At 55.5% G+C, this 18204-nt stretch overlaps 1 protein-coding gene across 2 annotated transcripts in view; it reads left to right on the forward strand.

Annotated features, from left to right (window-relative positions):
* Positions 1-8766: 8766 nt before the first annotated feature.
* Positions 8767-18204, forward strand: part of NOS3 (nitric oxide synthase 3) — a 28389-nt gene continuing 18951 nt past the window's right edge. For both annotated transcript variants that reach the window (XM_087712316.1, XM_087712315.1), the window contains exons 1-8: positions 8767-8876; positions 10920-11022; positions 11143-11288; positions 13789-13951; positions 14224-14315; positions 14403-14544; positions 15464-15603; positions 16140-16314. In XM_087712316.1, the coding sequence (XP_087568442.1) occupies positions 8767-8876; positions 10920-11022; positions 11143-11288; positions 13789-13951; positions 14224-14315; positions 14403-14544; positions 15464-15603; positions 16140-16314 (1071 nt within the window). The remainder of the gene's footprint in view (positions 8877-10919; positions 11023-11142; positions 11289-13788; positions 13952-14223; positions 14316-14402; positions 14545-15463; positions 15604-16139; positions 16315-18204) is intronic.

Here is an 18204-nt window from a genome sequence, read left to right on the forward strand (position 1 = left end):
AGATACAGACTGACAGTTCCCTGGTGCTTTCTGGAGGCAGGTTGTGTAGGAAGTGACCACCCACCCCTCTCTTAGAAAAATGGAATATTCTGGGAAATATTAAAAAAGGCAGAATATGATATTTCCCTGGATCAGAAATGGAGAGACATGTTTTTAGGCAGGAAACAGACTCCCTCTTAATAGCCCCCACCTTTGTCAATGGGGACATTAAACAGCCTGAGCTAGTCTACTCTACACAACAAAGGTAGTATTAGCCTTCCACAGAAACTCACCCCAAGGCACCTGGGGAAACGACGTCAGCCAGCGAGGCAACCAAACTTGGACTCAAAACGCAGCCTAGAGAGTTGCCCCTGCATGGCCCCCCCGGGAGTCTTGACAACCAATCAGAATACCAGCTGAAGACCAAAGGCCAGAGAGGGCATAAAACCCGGGATTTTCATCATCTCGCTCTCTTTTCTTCTTCTCCACCCAACATCTGGAAGCATCTGATCCCCCTTTTCTGTTCACGTGACCCTGTCCCCCGTTAAGCCATCTTCCCAAGCAGCCTCTTTCCCCCCACTTGGAGCTGAACCCAGAAGGACATTTCTTCCAACAGTTGCTTTCAGACGTTTCATGGCCCAACTAGGGAACATCACCGGCGCTAGAAGGGAGGGGGGTTGGAAGGGAGAGGGGAGGGGAGGAGGACAGCCCCTCCCTTCTACTACTGATGACGTTCTCTGGGTTGAGTAATGAAACACCTGCAAGCAAAACACACACACACACCCAAAAAATCAAAGGTCATTTCCACCTTGAGCTCCGAATAATCTCCTTTATTGCGGACTGGCTTAAAACCCGTCGCAAAGAGAGAAAGGGAGGGAGGGAGAAGCAGAAAGAGAGGGGGGGGAGAAGGGGGAGACCGCCATGTTGTGCATACTCACAACTGCCACTCCCGCCTCCCCCTCCCCTAAGGCTCCGCCCGGAGGGAAGCCTGGCGGCCGTCCAGCCATCGGGCCAAGGAAGCCGGGAGACTCCCGGCCAATCTCGCTCCCTTTCGCTGGAAACGCGGCTGCGCCTGCGCGCTCGACCCCGTGGCGCTCTCCAAGGTGCTGGACGCGCCGTCCTCTCCCGGTTTTCTCTCTTGGAAGGGCCGGGGGGGGGGGATTGGGAGCGGCCCCTCCCTCCCCTCATCAGCGGGGAAAGGCAACCTCCACACACACACACACACACACACACACACACACACACCACGCGCCGGGGCGGAGACCACACAGCGTCATCCCGGAAAGTAGGCAGAGGGGGGGGGGGAGTGTCTGGCCCGGTGTGTTTCCCCCCAAGGACCCCCAGAAACAGAGATCACGGAATAATAGACTGGGAAGGCCCCTTGGAGGTCATCCAGTCCAGCCCCTGCTCAAACCTTCCAGAATCATAGATGGAGAGAGTTGGAAGCAAGCTCACAGATCGTCTGCTCAAGCAGGGGGGTTGACTAGATGACCTCCAAGATCTCTTCCAACTCTGTGATTCTGTAAGGGTCTTCGGCTGGAGCAGGGGGCTGGACTAGAGGACCTCCAAGGTGCCCTCTTCTTCTATGATTCTGTATTCTTTTCTTCAGAATAATTGTCCGCAACTGAGCCCATAACCTTTGTTGCTAAGCAAAAAACGTTGTTAAGCGAGTTCTGCCCTCTTTTGCGACCTTTCTTGCCGTGGTGGTTAAGTGAATCACTGCAGTTCTTTGTAACCCGGTTCTGAAGTTAGTGACGTGGTCGTTAAGTGAATCTGGCTTCCCCGTGGACCTTGCCTGTCCAAAGGTCGCAAAAGGGAATCGCTTGACCCCCGAGACCCTGGAACCGTCATAAATGTGAGTCAGTTGCCAAGCGGCTGAATTCTGATAAGGGAGAGGCTGTAACCGTCCTAAGTGTGGAAAACTCCCATTTGTTTCAATGCTGTTGTCATTACAAAGGGTTACTAAATGAATCGTCGTAAGTCGAGGACTCTGTTCAGGGTCGCAGCATTTCACTGATCCACCATTTTTGTCGCTTTGTGAAAGTAGACAACAATTGTCTGGCCTGTTTCTGCTTTGGACAAACCCATGTTGGCTTCTGGTTAGAAACTGGCTTGTTTCTTGTAGTTCTTCGTTTGCCCAGGAGGTGGCGGAAAAGAGTCCTTGTAGTCCTTGCTCTTCTATAAAGTCCAAGAAAAAGACAATAGGGGGTGGGAGGGAGGGATGGAAGAAATGGAGGGAGGGATGGGGATAGGGAGGGATGGAAGGATGAAGGAAGGGATAGAGGGAGGGGAGGAGGGAGGGTGGGATGCAGAGGATGGATGGATGGATGGATGAAGGGAGGGAGGGTTGGATAGATGGATAGGATGGATAGATGAAGAGGGATGGATGGATGGAGGGATGGAAGAAATGGAGGGAGGGATAAAGAGAGAGGTGGATGGATAAATGGATGGATGGATGGTGAGAGTGATAGATGGGGAGGGGTGGATGGAGGGAGGGAAGGTGGGATAGAAGAAATGGAGGGGGGAGGGCAAAGAGAGGGATGGATAAATGGATGGATGGATGGAGAGCTGGAGGGAGGGAGGGAGGGAGGGACAAAGAAAGGGATGGATGGATGGATGAAAGAATGACAGAATCTGAGTTGGAAGGAGCCTCGGAGGTCATCTAGACCAAACTCTGCCCAAGCAGAAGACCCTGTACCATTCCAGACAAGTGGCTGTCCGGTCTCTTCTTCAAAACCTCCAGGGATGGAGCAGCCACGGCGTCCAGTGGCAAGCAGTTCCTCTGCTCAATCCTTTCCCGGTCGCTTCTCTTCTCCATTCGTTTCCATCCATGGTTTCTCATCCTGCCTCCCGGTGCTTTGGAAGATCTTCGGGGCAGCCCCCCATAATAACCCTGCTCTCCTGTCCGTCCCCCCCCCGCTTCGCCTTCTTTTTTCTAGACTGGCCTCTCCTGTCCGTCCCCCCCCCGCTTCGCCTTCTTTTTTCTAGACTGGCCAAACCCAAATGCTGCGACCGTCCGTCGTATCTTTTCTCCTCCTAACCGTTTAAGTCGCTCTTCTCTGCACTTTCTCCAAAGTTTCAACCTCTCTTTTGGCCAACAGGGGAGACCGAATCCGGATGCGGCCCCGGCATCCTTGCTCCGGGGCCGGTTTGGGCCCCGATTCCTCCCCGCTTCCACGTCCCACCGACGGGAAGAAACGGACGTGGCCCTGCGCTTGGCCCGGGTAACCGCCCTGGGATGTCCGGCTCACTGGCCGGGCACCCGCCGGGGTCTCTGGGGAGAGATGCCGCCTGCAGGCTTGGGGAGGGCCTGGGCGTGTCGGCACTCCCCAAAGGAAGCCTGGGCGCTGGGGTTGGTGCCAGCCGCCCCCGCGGTCCGAGCCGGCCCAGCGGATGTTTTATTTATGGGAGTATTTATAGCAGATTTTCCACCCCGGCTGAATATCAAATATCTGGAACGAGCGCAGGGCAGCCGCGGGACGCGCCAGGCCGGCAACAGCCGAGCGAGGAAACCCGGCTGGCTCCGACCCAAATCGGGCGTGACTCCTCCAGAAAACCACCTGTGCACGGGGTGCCGCCTCTGCCCGACGTGCTGGCAAGATGGGGCGAGGGTCTCCGGAAGGGGCCGGCCAGGGTCTGTGTGGCATCGGAGAGCAGGAGAGGTTGCCCCCCCCTCCCTTCTCTCACATCTATCTTATTTATCTATCTCTCATCCATCGGTCCATTCATCCACCCGTCTGTCTGTCCGTCCGTCCGTCCGCCTCCCCCCACACCTATCTATCTATCTATCTATCTATCTATCTATCTATCTATCTATCTATCTATCTATCTATCTATCTATCTATCTATCTATCTATCTATCTATCTATCTTTATCTAGTTATTCCTTTTTTCCTCTATTTCTCTATTTCTCTGTCCGTTCCCCCCTCCCTCCCTCCCGCCCTCTCTCATCTATATATCTATTAATCAGGCTGGGCCTGCAAGGGACTTGTGCAGTCATCTAGTCCAACCCCTTGGTTGAGTAGGAGAGCCTTACAGAATTACAGAATAACAAAGCTGGAAGAGACTTCGGAGGTCATCTAGTCCAACCCCCTGCTCAAGCAGGAGCTCCTCTACCATTTCAGACAAGCGCCTGCCCGGTCTCTTCTTAAAAACCTCCAGGGATGAAGCACCCACCCCTTCCAGTGGCAAGCCGTCCCACTGGTTCATTGTCCTCCGTTAAGAGCCAAGGTGGCGCAGTGGTTAAAATGCAGCACTGCAGGCTACTGCTAGATCAGCAGGTCAGCGGTTCAAATCTCACCGGCTCAGGGTTGACTCAGCCTTCCATCCTTCCGAGGTGGGTAAAATGAGGACCCAGATTGTTGGGGGCAATATGCTGACTCTCTGTAAACCGCTTAGAGAGGCCTGAAAGGCCTATGAAGCGGTATATAAGTCCACTGCTATTGCTATTGCTATTGTTAGGACGTTTCCCCTTCGTTCCAGTTTGCTTCTCTCCTCCGTGGGTTTCCATCCCTCGCTTCCGGTCCGGCTTTCCGGTGCTTTGGAAAAGACGCGGACCCCCCTCTTCTTTCGGGCAGCCCCCCAAGCCCTGGACTAGCTACCCCGTCGGGCGTGATGGTCCTCCGGCTGCGAGGAAGGCAAAGCTGTGAGCGAGGCTGGATTGGAAGGCTGCCTTTCCCCTGGCAGGTTTTGGGGTTCCGCTTTTGCCTCCCAAGCTGTGAGCCCCCAACCCAAGGAGGGCCAGAGACACCCCCCCCCCCACGGGGAGATTCCTGGGCCAGCCACATGATTGGCTGGAAGGCTGTGGTCAGCGAGGTTTCCAGGCAGGGAGGGAGGGGCGGATGGGCGGATGGAAAGAGACCTTCCTTCTCCCCCCCCCCTCGGGGTGACGCCAAGAAACTCTGCGTGTGGGAGGGGGGGGTCGGACGTCCCTCCAGTTTCCCCATCCTCTCTCTCTTTTCCTCCCCTTGGAGCAGGGGGTTGGACTAGATGACCTCAAAAGTCCCTTCCCACTCTATAGTCCTCTAAAGGTCTCCTGCTTATTTTTTCTTTTATTTTTTAATGACTTATATTATATTGTATTGTATTGTATTGTATTATTATATTGTATTATAATATAATATAATATAATATAATATAATATAATATAATATAATATAATATAATATAATATAATATAATATAATATAATATAATATAATATAATATAATATAATATAATATAATATAATATCATATCATATCATATCATATCATATCATATCATATCATATCATATTATATTATATTATATTATTATTATATTATATTATATTTAATTACATTATATATATTTCATCACATTACTATATTATATTGTATCATCATCTCATGTTAAATATTTTTTATTTTTATTTTATTTTATAAGTTTCGCCCCCCACCCTTACAATGTGCCTCGGGGTGGCTCAGAGATTGCAAAACAAATTTAAAAATAGGGAAAAATAAGATTATAACAACCCAGAGTTCAAATATTATGAAGAATCACCACTCTTCCACTTCCAACAGTTCATTGACTGATCCTTCCAAGTGACAGGGGCCTTTCAAAAGTGACCTACGACCGTCTTTCACTCTTATTCACCCGTATATACAACGGTGTTTGTGCCCTTTGTGTGTTTGTGTGTGTTTGTGTGAGAGAGAGAGTCCTGTGATCCCCTTCACCGACCTTCCCCCACGACGTCTAACGGGGATGGGGGAAGCTTGATTTGCTTAAAGACGGTGCGGCAGCCTTCCCAATGCTACCGATTCGCTTAACAACCGGGGCAAGGATGGGCGTAAAACTAGGGAGAAATCCACTTAAGGATGCCCCTGCTTGGAAATTTAGGGTCGTAAGTTGAGGACTCCCACGATAGAGACCGTTTCTGAGCCCCCCCCCCGGAAAACCTCAAGGTCTTCTAGCCCACCCCCAGGCATCCTCAGAGCAACGCGGCTCATGTTTCCCGGCAAAGGACCCCACCCCCACCCCAAATCCCATGCCGTCTTTCATAGTTCTGGGTCCCCCTCCCACTTGGAGGGAAGCCCTCAACAATTCTCACTCCAAGTTTGTGTGTGTGTGTGTGAATTAGTGGCAAGTGGTGAGTGTGAGAAACGCCCTTCCTGTTGGTCAGTTCCTGGGGAAGGAGAGACCCACGGTGGCCTTCCGGAAAAGAAGGGAGGGTCCCACCTGCTTCTCCTTCAAGGACACCCCCGGGGTCCGGCAATTCGGGGATGGGGAGGGACAGGGAGGGTGAATCACTTGGGGGGGGGCATCCCTCCCCTAACGACCCCCCCGTCCCGAGGTGACGAATGGGCTGGCTGGCTTCCCGTCCCATGACACACGCACACGGATGGAGAGCGGGAGAGCTTCGTATGATGTGATGGGATGGGATTCACAGGGGGTGAGCAGGCCGGGATTTCAGAGCCTAGCAGAGTCACAGAGTTCGAAGGGACCTCAGAGGTCATCTAGGCTGACCCCCTGCTCAAGCAGGAGACCTTTACGGAATTACAGTTTTCAAGGGGACCTCAGAGGTCATCTATTCTTACCCCCTGCTCAAGCAGGAGAACGTTACGGAATTACAGTGTTCAAGGGGACTTTGGAGGTCATCTACTCTTACCCCCTGCTCAAGCAGGAGACCTTTACAGAATCACACAGTTCGAAGGGACCTCGGAGGTCATCTAGGCTGACCCCCTGCTCAAGCAGGAGAACGTTACGGAATTACAGTGTTCAAGGGGACTTTGGAGGTCATCTACTCTTACCCCCTGCTCAAGCAGGAGACCTTTACAGAATCACACAGTTCGAAGGGACCTCGGAGGTCATCTAGGCTGACCCCCTGCTCAAGCAGGAGAACGTTACGGAATTACAGTGTTCAAGGGGACTTTGGAGGTCATCTACTCTTACCCCCTGCTCAAGCAGGAGACCTTTACAGAATCACACAGTTCGAAGGGACCTCGGAGGTCATCTAGGCTGACCCCCTGCTCAAGCAGGAGACCTTTACAGAATCACATAGTTTGAAGGGACCTTGGAGGTCATCTAGGCTGACCCTCTGCTCAAGCAGGAGACCTTTACAGAATCACATAGTTTGAAGGGACCTCAGAGGTCATCTAGGCTGACCCCCTGCTCAAGCAGGAGACCTTTACGGAATTACAGTGTTCAAGGGGACTTTGGAGGTCATCTATTCTTACCCCTTGTTCAAACAGGAGAACTTTACAAAATCACACAGTTTGAAGGAACCTTGGAGGTCATCTACGCTGACCCACTGCTCAAGCAGGAGACCTTTACAGAATCACAGTATTCAAAGGAACCTCGGAGGTCATCTAGGCTGATCCCCTGCTCAAGCAGGAGACCCCTGTGTCTGACGTCCATTTTTCAGACTTATGACGGTCGCAATCTCCCCGTGGTGACCCAATCCAAATCCAAAGGAAAGCTCTCTGGGCGTCTCTTTCGGTGTGTGTGTGTAGCCTTGTCGTTGTGGAGCTGCACACGTGGCCCAGCCAGGACGCAACCAAGACGGAGGAAGGAAATGCGAGGTGCGGCTTCCCGTCTCCGACACCCTGGAACAACGACACAGCTCCTCTGGTTGCGTTGGGCAGGCCCCGTGGCCAGGCTGAGGATCTGGGGAGGGTCCTCCATGGGGAGATGGGTGGGGGGTCTCCAATGGCTGGATTCCCTCCCCTTCCAAGGATTGGGGTGCTGGGGGGGGGGCGGGACAGGCTCCATCTTTCCCAACTCAAACGGCAACGGCTTCTTTCGTCTTCCTTTGCCACAAAACCGCAACGACACAAACGAACACACAGAATCCCCGGACAGAATCATAGAATTGCACAGGTGGAAGGGACCCAGGAGGTCATCTAGTCCAACCCTCTGCCCAAGCAGGAGACACTCGCACAATAAATGGCTTGGAAGGGACCTCAGAGGTCATCTAGTCCAACCCCCTGCCCAAGCAGAAGACCCTTACAGAATCATAGTCACAGAGTTGGAAGGGATCTCGGAGGTCATCTAGCCCATCTGCTGCATCAATATGTCTCTCTCAGTTGGGGGGAGAACGCAGGACCCTCCCAAAATAACCCCAGCCTTGTTCGGGACTGATGGGGATGGGTGGGGGGGGAGATTTGAGGGCAGGCCAAAGACCCCCCCCCATTCCCACTCCCGAGATCACTGCTGCCCCTGTGGGGTATAGCCCCCTCCCCTCATGGTGGCACACCAAAACAGCAACCCTAAGCCACTCTTGCCATGCCTTGGGGGGCAGCCACTCTGACCCACCCCACCCCACTTCTGGGGACACTCGGTACCCTTGAGGGAGGGGGAAGCAGTAGAGACCCTGCTGCTTCCCCCTCCCTCATGGGGTATCATTCAGCAGCGAACAGGATCGGACCCTCCTCCTGCCCCATGGGGCCCCCTTCTGCCCCCCCTTCTGTGGACCCTCAGCACAAGGAAAGAGGGGGGGAAAGGGCCCATCTAGATGCCCGGAGGGTTTCCGGACCCCACTGGGGTGTCATTCAACAGCTGGCAAGATCGTAACTTCCCCCTCCTCCTTCCCACCGGTCCCTTCCCCATTCCACTTCTGGAGACCCTCAACACGATTGGAGGAGGGGGAAGAGGGAGGGGCTCGTCTAGATGCCTGGAGGGTGTCCGGACCCCTCTGGCTGTCGGGCATGATCGGACCCTCCTCTTCCTCCTCCTCCTCCTCCGGGCCCCCTCCCCACCCGCCTTTCCCGGCCGTAGGAAAAGCGCAGGATTTCCTGCCATTCGCGGGAGAGTCGGAGCGAGCGGAGCATGGGGAATTGGCCCGGGGGTCCCGCGCAGCCCGGCGCCCGCGGGCGCACCCTCTGCTCCCGGCACCGGCCCTCCACCTCGGAGGAGAGCGACCCCGGCGGCAAGAGCAGGTCAGGGGGGGTGGGGGGGGAAGAGAGGGGAAGGTGGGCTTTTCCCAGAATCGGGACCCCTGAAGAGGCTTTGAGCTTTGCTGGATGGAGGGACGTTCCCGCCCCCCGTCCCACTTCTGCAGGGGATCTCCCTTTGGGGAGGGGGCGTCAGGGTTGCAGAAAAGCCCACCCGTGGAGTTACTTTGGGTGGGGGGTCAGAGGGGGCTTTAAACCCACAAGGGGAAGGGCAGAAGGTGCTGTGATCCCAGAGAGGGAGGGAGCGGGCATTAGATCTATGGGCAAAGGGAAGAGGGGGCTTCAAACCAACGAGGGGAGGGGGCTTTAAATCTGGGGGGTAAACCCAGGGGAGGGACAGAGAAGCGGCTTGAACCCTGACACTGGGGAGGAGAGCGGGATTGAAACCCATGAGGCGAAGGGGGTATTTCAACCCACAGGAAGGGCAGGGGGCTTGAAATCCCCCCCGACGGGGGGGGCCTCAAAGGGGGCTTAAGAGCCCCCAAAAGGCTAAAATCAGCCACGGTTGAACCCCAGCAAGGCTCGGACCTGCTTGCGAATGCCCCACCCTCTCCTTAACTCACCCCACATACTTAGAAGGTGCATTGGACAGCCCAGGCACGGGTGGGACTCCCACCTCCGCTCCCCCCCCCCCCGAAATTCCGCTGCAAGGAGGTCTCGATCCCCGGACTTTTCGTCCTCCTCCTCCTGCCACCCACCCCCCGCGGACCCTGTTTCCTCTGGTGCTGACCCCAGGGAGGACTTCCTGGCAAGCATATTGTGGGGAGGGGGCTGAAAGGAGGAAGGAGTTGCCCAGGAGTGCCGGCTGCGGTGGGGAAGGGTCCACGATCTCCCCTCCCCACTCCGAACAGGGTGGGGTCAGGGCAGGGAGGACCCCTGCTCCTCGGCCCTCAGGCCCAGCCACCTGTCAGAGTGGCAGCCCCTTCCTCACTTTGAAACCCAGGATGAAGACCCCCTCCCTTTGGAAGGGGCCTTGGAGGTCATCCAGTCCAGCCCCCTGCTCCAGCGGAAGATCCTCGCAGAATCCTAGAACACCAGTTCCTTTAGCGAGCGTTCAAAGTTTCCACGGGGGGGGGGGGCTTAGGACCACCGGAGAGACTGCCCATCCCTGGGAGGTGCCCAAAGCCCCCCCTGGGAAGAGCAAATGGTGGCCTATTGGTGGTCTCCTTGAGTAGGGCTCTCTGTGCCCAGGGCATCTTTGGGGGGGACTGCTAAAACTTCAGCCCCCTCCCTCGCCTTCTCCCAGCCTGGCCCCATGCCCCGATGCCAGCCTTGGCATAGGCAGGGCAATGCTGGGACCTCCGTCCATTGGGATGCCAGAGGGCTGGGCAGGATGAGTCTTTGGGGGGGGCATCTTCTGGGTCTCCAGCTCTCTCCCTCACCTCATCCCAGCCTGGCACAATGCCAGTCTTCAAAATGGCATGAACTGGGCACTGCTCAATGCCCCATCCACTGAGCTTCCAGGGGGCTTGGCAGAGTGGCAGCCAGCTGGGGTCTCTGTGGGGGGTCTCCATTGTCCAAATGCACCTTTGGGGGCCCCTCCACCTCCTCCACCCATCATGGCACCATACCCTGATGCCAGCCCTGGAGACGGTATGGATGTTTCCCGCTGGGACCTCCACCCATTGGGATGGTGGGCAGATTGACAGCCAGCCCGGGATTCCTTGGGGTCCCCTTTGCCCAAATGCCCCTTTGGGGGACCCCCTATCACCTCATCCCAGCCTAGCAACATGCCCTGATGCCAGCCCTGGAGATGGCATGGGTAGGGCACCATCCATTGGTTTGCCAGGGAGATGGGCAGGGTGCCAGCCAGCTGGGGGCTTCTTGGGGGCCTTAGATGTCCAAATGCACCATTGGGACCCCCATCACATCACAAGCTGGCACCATGCCCCAATGCCAGTCATTTAGAAGACATGGGCAGGGCACCATCCATTATTCTGCCCAGGGGGGCATCTTCCTCCCTCTCATTTGGGGGGAATCTCTCTGTACCTACCTCCCCTCCCTCTCTCTCCTCCCCCCTCCCTACAGCTTGCCAGCTGAGCGCCCCGCCGACCCTCCCCGCTACGCCCGGATCAAGAACTGGCAGACGGGCACAATTCTGTACGACACGCTCAGCGCCCAAGCCAGGCAGGTGAGGGCACCCGCGACGGTGGGGAGGGACATTGGCAGTGGACAGGGGGAAATGGGGGAGACTTTCCGGCCTCCCCTGCCCTCTTGCCCACCACAGAGATGCCCCCTTTGCCCCTTCCAGGAGGTGCCATGCAGTGCCAGACGCTGCCTGGGCTCTGCCATGCTCCCGAAACAGATGGTGTCCGTGCCAGACGGTGCCCGCTCGGAGGAAGAGCTGCTGCCCATGGCCCGGGATTTCATCACCCTTTACTACAGCTCCATGAAGCGGTAAGTCCTGGGCAGCCCCGAAAATGGGCACCCCTCGTCTTTGCCCAGAACCCTCCACCATCCTCACCTCTCAGGTTGCAGCTTCGCCCACAGAAATAGGGGGGGGGGCGCTCAGGAGGGAAGGCCGGTGCCAATGGGGCGTCTGGATCCAGGCAGCCCATTTTCCCAAAGGGGCACCTCATTCTCTCTCCATGCAAGCTGGCAGTCTGGACCCTGGCACCCCACTTTCCCAGGGGGTACCCAGTCCTCTTTCCATGTGTTGTAATATAACATCACATCCATGCCCACCAGCCTAGGTCCTGGCACTCCACTTTCCCAAGGGGTGCCAGGATCTCTGCAACCCGCCCTGATCCGCCAGGCTTTCGGGGTGCCAAGCGGGCACCCAGAAGGAAGCAAGGGAAAAAGTTTGTAAAATCAGAGCCTCCGGCTGTTCCCCATTAGGGTCCCGGCTGTCAGACAAGCCCCCTTCCCCAATTCCTGTGAACCAAGCGGGCAGAGAGACCCCTTGGGTGTGTGGGGGGTCTTCTGTCATTCTGGACCCCCTGCCCACTGAGCCCCTGCCTGGCACAGGAAGCCTGCTGCTCCCGTTTGTGCCGGACGCCTTATCGGAGCTCCTTCCTCTCCCAGCCTGGCCCAGCCCAGCGTCTCTTCCGGACCCCTCCCCACTCCTCCCAGCCTGGGACGTCCCGCTTGGGTCTCCCCCGCCCCCTGTAAAAACATCCCAGCCTGGAAAATCTTATCTGGCCAGGCATGGAAAGAGAAATAAATAATGAATGGGACACACCAAAGCCCATCGTCCCCGCCCTGACTTGTCCAACTTTCAAGGAGGCGGGGGAGGGGAGGCCAAACTCTCCCTGCCAATCTCAGTTTTGGAAATCTACCCAAAGGGGGCCTGGCGTCGTCCCACACAGCAGGGCCGTTTTCCTACGCTAAGCCCCTCCCTTCAGGACAGGCCCCTCCCCTATTTCTCTCAGGGCGGGCACAGCCCCCCCTCCCGCTCTGTCAAGATCAGACACAGATGTTGATACAGGGAGTCCTCGACCTACGATGGTTCGCTTAGTGACCAGACCACGGTGCTCTGGAAAAGAGACCCAGGATTGTTTTTCACACTTATGACCGTCGTTGCTTCCCCCCATGGTTGCGGGATTGACATTTGGACACTTCTGATTTGTGGCAGTTGTGACGTTCTGGGCATCACGTGGATCCCCGTTAGCGGAGTCAACGGGGGAAGCCAGATTCATTTAACGACAGGGTGGCTGATTGAAGCACCGTGGGAATTAACAATGTTGGCAATCCTTAAATGGGGCAACACTCACTTTAGCAATGTCTCACTTAGCGACATAAATTTGGGGCCATAAGTTGAGGACTGCCTGTATGGACGGGTTGGACTGGATGACCTCTGAGGTCCCTTTCAACCCTATGATTTTAGGAGGGGAAGGGACCTCTGAGCCCTTGGCGAATCGTACAATCTCAGTCGCAAATCGAGAACTATCTATGAGAACTCCTGCCTTGGGCAGGGGGTGGACTGGATGACCTCTGAGGTCCCGTTCAGCTCTATGATTTCAGGCAGGTGGGGGGGCAGCAACCTGTTAGCCATGATTCCTGGCTTACAAAAACTACCTGGCTTGGCCTAGCAGTTTGCGATCCCTGTGACCGCGGATAAAAGCTAGTCCTTGACTTATGACAGTTCACTTAGCGACCGTTCTAACGCCTTAGAGCAATACCTACAGCATCCCTGCAGTCGTGGGATCAAAATTCACTTAACAACTTAACAACTGCAGCGATGCACTTAAGAAATCTGGCGCATGAGGTCGTAAAGGGGGGGAGGGGACGAAGCTCCCTTCACAAATGTCTCACTCGGCAACCAAAGTTTTGGGTTCGATTGTGGTCATATGGCGAGGACTACCTATTTGCAACCGGGGCTCATACGCATGAGCGTTGCACAGCCCCATGGTTCCACTCACATGAACATCGCAGGGGCTCACGGTGACACACATGTGCGTGTTATGAGGGCTCACAGTCTCACTTGTGCAAGGAAGCGGTGCTCACCTGCGCCTCACACAAATCCATCCCCCCTTTCCCCTGCTGTGAACCGCCAACTCGGAAAGGGTTGGGAACTGTATTCGAGTCCCCCCTTGCAGGAATCCTCAGTGTCTGCCCCCCCCGCAGCGACTGGCTGCCCAAGTTTTCTTCGATGCCGACAAGCATCATTGTGGTCATAAGTTGAAGACTCCCTGTAGAGGCTGGCGGGGGGGTCACTAGCATTTCAGCTGCTTTCCCAGCCTGGTTGGGCATCTACCCAGCTGCATGGAGGGGGTGTCCTTGGACTCCCCCTGCCCACCTAGCAGGGGTGACAGAAGGCGTTGGCATCTTTAGCTCGGAAACCGGGAAAGAGGCAGCCAGCCGGATTCTCTTCCAACCTCTTATGGCGGTTGCCTCGAGCCGAGGATGCAGAGAAACACCGTACGGAAACCCCTCTGGTCCTTTCTTTTCTCCCCAGGGCCGAGTCCCAGGCCCACCACCAACGTCTCCAGGAGGTGGAGCAACAGATCGCCACCACCGGCACTTACCAGCTGCTGGAGGCCGAGCTGGTCTTCGGTGCCAAGCACGCCTGGCGCAATGCCGCACGCTGTCTGGGCCGCATCCAGTGGAACAAGCTGCAGGTTCATCGGGAGTGGCGGGATTGAAATCATTCGCCTTGCTGGGCTCCCACGGGCAGAACCCACCCACCCATGGGAAGACGGGGGTCCGTGATAAAGGCTCCCCTATTCCAGCTGGCAAAGGGGTACCAGGCTGAAGGTCTTTGTCTGGATCCGTCTCTCGGGGTTCCCCACTTGCAGCCCCTCCTCTACGGGGAACTTTGGTCCACCGGGTGCCTACCGGCGGGGAAAAAGATGGGCATCCCTGCTCCCCGTTTGACTCTCCTTCCCACTAGGTCTTTGACGCTCGGGACATCACCAGTGCCCAGGAGATGTACACCTTCCTCTGCACCCACATCAACTACGCCACTAACCGCGGGAACCTCCGGTGAGCCCTGCGGGCACAGACTGAAGGTCGCGGCAGAAGGGCCCTCTGGCAAACGCTGACCATTCTCCCTCACTTCCTTCTCACCAGGTCGGCCATCACCATCTTTCCCCCGCGGGTGGCAGGACGTGGGGACTTCCGCATCTGGAACCAGCAGCTCATCCGTTATGCCGGGTACAATCAGCCCAACGGCTCCATTCTGGGAGATCCGGCCAACGTGGAGCTCACCGAGGTGAGCAGGGCAGGTCGTCCTCAACCTACGACTAAAAGGAAGCCTAATTTTTCTGTTGCTAAGTGAAACAGTGGTTCAGTCCCTTTTCACGACCTTTCTTGCCACGGTTCTTCAGTGAATCACTGCCATTAAGGGAGTCGCATGGCTGTTAAGTGAATCTAGCTTCTGCCCTGATTTCACTTGTCGGAAGGTCCCAAAACGGGATCATGTGACCCCCGAGACATTGCAACCGTCATAAATACGAGTCAATTCTCAGTCTCTGAATTTGGATCACATGACCACACAGATGTTACAATGGCCATCAAGTGTGAAAAACACTAAATGTGACAAGTTGAGGTAGTCCTCCACTTACAACATTTAGTAGCTATTCAACTTTAATCTTATTAAAGTTGAAAGTTCAAAGTTACAACAAAACGGAACAATGTGACTTGAAACCGTTTTTCATACTTGCAACTATGGCAGCATTATGTAACAACTCCAGGAAGAAAAGTCAACCAAGGGGGGGACACCACATTCACTGAACAATTGTCTCATTTAACGACTCACTTGTGGTTGTAAGTTCACCTGTATTGAAAATCGATGGTGAGACAGGCTCAGCCCTGCGCCCCCAAATCCTGTCCTCCTTCTGCCTTGAGCTTGAATGAGGGGGGGCTCCTGCTGAATCCTGCCCTGCCCCCCTGGAAGGAGCCTAGACCCCCCATCCACCTCCATCCAGGTTCAAACACAGGGGCATCCTACCCCCTTTCGTGGTGCCCGCTGCAAGATTGCCATCTTGGCCCATACGGTTTCCCTGTAGGGTCTGCATGTGGGGAGGGGGGAGGGGCTCAGGGCTGGTGGCAAAGCCAGTGAGGGGAGGGTGAAGCAGACTGACTCCTGGGGACCACCTCCCCATTGCTGTTCTCTTTGTCCCCTACCCCAGCTCTGCATCCAGTACGGCTGGCATCCCCCTAATGGCCGTTTCGACGTCCTCCCGCTGCTGCTGCAGGCTCCAGACGAGGACCCCGAACTCTTCGTCCTGCCCCCTGAGCTGGTGTTGGAGGTGCCCATCATCCACCCCACGTGAGTCCAGCTGGCCTGATCAGGACCCCAGATCGAGGGGGCACAGTGGTCTCTGGGGAGTCTCAGACGAGCCCATGAGCACAGGGGTCAAGTTCCTTTGATGAAAGCCACTCCACAGCCTGATGGGCCACTTGGGCCCCTTGTCTGATGCCCTCTAAATCTGTGGGATGGGGTCGCCCACGCCCTTTGCCACAGCTAATGGCCTGCATGCTGCCAACGGCAGAGCCGTGGCCGAGGGCACCAGGTTGGAAGAGTCTACGGCAGTGGTGGGTTTGTACCTATAGTGGTTTGTCGACCTGCCCCCAAACCGGTTCCCGGGGCTGCGGTGGCACTGCCGCCATCTTGTTTTTTAGTTCTCCACATCAAGCACACACATGAGCGAACCGGCAGTAGTGCCTGCCAGAATCCACCCCTGGTCTACGGGCACAGAGTCTCTTTGTGGTTGGACGAAGGACTCTTCCGGGGATTCCCTAACCTCCCAACAACCCCCCACTTTCGTGCCCTGGTCGTCTTCAACTGTTGCTCGTCTTCTCCAGGCTACCGTGGTTTGAGGAACTGGGCCTCCGCTGGTACGCCCTCCCGGCTGTGGCCAACATGCTGCTGGAGATCGGTGGTCTGGAGTTCCCCGCCGCCCCGTTCAGCGGCTGGTACGTGGGCTGCGAGATCGGCATGCGCGATTTTTGCGACTCCCACCGCTACAACCTCTTGCAGGTAAGCGGTCTTTCCGATGCCCCGTCTGAGGCTCTGAGAAAAGAGGGCGGGGGAGATCCAGCCCCTTAGATAGTCTCTGCCCTATATTGGTAGTCCTCGCTTTATGACCACAATTCAGCCCCACATTTTTGCTGTTAAGCGAGACATACATGAAGTGGACGTTGTTAAGCAGGATATATGTGAGTCCGACAAGTTTTCTGCCCACTGTTGTTGGATCCCTCTCGTTGATATGTTAGTCCCCCGGTCATTAAGTGAGTCTGGCTTCCCTATTGACTTTGTTTGCAAAAAGGGGACTGCTTGACCCTGGGATACTGCTACGGTCATAAGTATGAAGCAGTTGCCAAGCGTCCGGATTTCGACCACGTGTCCGTGGGGATGCTGCAACGACCGTGGGATAAATGGTCCTGTCCTTTTTTTCAGTGCTGTTGTAACTTCGAATGGTCGCTAAATGAATCATTGTAAGTCGAGGACAGCTGTAATTGTTTGGTTCACCTGGCTGGGCTCTCCAACCCTGGGCATCAGGAGGTCTCTAATAGAAAAGGAGAACCTGCACAGAACTGGGGGGCACTTAGACTGGCCCCGGGGGGGGGGAACCTTCCCGGAGCTGCCCCAAAGCAACAGCCTTTGGCAGCCCCCTTGCAAGGGTCTGTGGCCGTGATGGAGAACCTGTGGCACGCAGAGCCAAGGTGGCGCAGTGGTTAAATGCAGCACTGCAGGCTACTGCTAGATCAGCAGGTCAGCGGTTCAAATCTCACCGGCTCAGGGTTGACTCAGCCTTCCATCCTTCCGAGGTGGGTAAAATGAGGACCCAGATTGTTGGGGGCAATATGCTGACTCTCTGTAAACCGCTTAGAGAGGCCTGAAAGGCCTATGAAGCGGTATATAAGTCTACTGCTATTTGCTATTGCTTTAGAGCCATTTGTCAGGGCACGCGAGGTGTTGCCCTGTTAGCTGGCCAATGCACATGCGCGCGCTGAAGCCTCCGGAGGGCTAAAACCGGCCCGATGAGCAAACCGGAAGCCCACGCCTGAACTCCTGGTTTGCCCATAGGGCCCGTTTTTTGCGCTCTGGAGGCTTCGGGTGGGGCTGGGGGGGGCTGTTTTTGGGGAGGGCGAAAAAGAATGCCAAAAATGGAGGGGGGGCACTGGTCCTGCATGCTGAGGTCCTGCAAATAGCATTATGGGTGTGGCATGGCTACTCATGACCCCCCTGCGCTCCCCCCGCTTTTGGCACGCGAGCCAAAAAAGGTTCACCATCTCTGGTCTATGAGGTTCAGGCAGATCTATGGGGTCCTGGCCAGTTTGGCCTAGTGGTTCCTGCTGTTGTAATATAGTTCCTTGTGTAGGTGTGTGTCCTCCATGGCCCAGTTCATACTAGGGCTTGCAGAGTCACGCTGAATCACACAGGAGAAAACAAACTCCTAGACTAGAAAGCAAGAGGCTGGGAGTTCTAGATCTTTCTTAGGCCTGAAGGATGGGTGGGCAACTTTGGGGCAGTCACCAGAAGATGGGGAGTTCTAGTCCGGCCTTAGCCATGAAAAACATATGGGTGACTTTCGGCCAATCACCAGGAGATGGGGAGTTCTAGTCCCGCCTTAGGCATGAAAGACGGGCAGGTGACTTTTGGCCAATCACCAGGAGACTGAAAGTTCTAGTCCCGCCTTAGGCATGAAAGCTGGCTGAGTGTCTTTGGAGTAGTCCCTCTCTCTCAGGGCAACCTACCTCACAGGGCTGTTGTTATGGGGTAAAATAGGAAGAGGAAGATCCGTTGGATATGTTTGCCCCCTTGAGTTGTTTATATAAATATTAAAAATGGGTTAAAAACAAACAAAGAAACACAGCCCTCCCAATGCCCAGCAACCTCTCCCTGCAAATGGAGCTGCTGGAGATC

This window comes from Thamnophis sirtalis, unplaced genomic scaffold, assembly GCF_051295495.1.
Source record: "Thamnophis sirtalis isolate CommonGarterSnake01/CBP01778 unplaced genomic scaffold, rThaSir2_p1.2 scaffold_4, whole genome shotgun sequence".
In the NCBI taxonomy this organism is placed as follows: domain Eukaryota; kingdom Metazoa; phylum Chordata; class Lepidosauria; order Squamata; family Natricidae; genus Thamnophis; species Thamnophis sirtalis.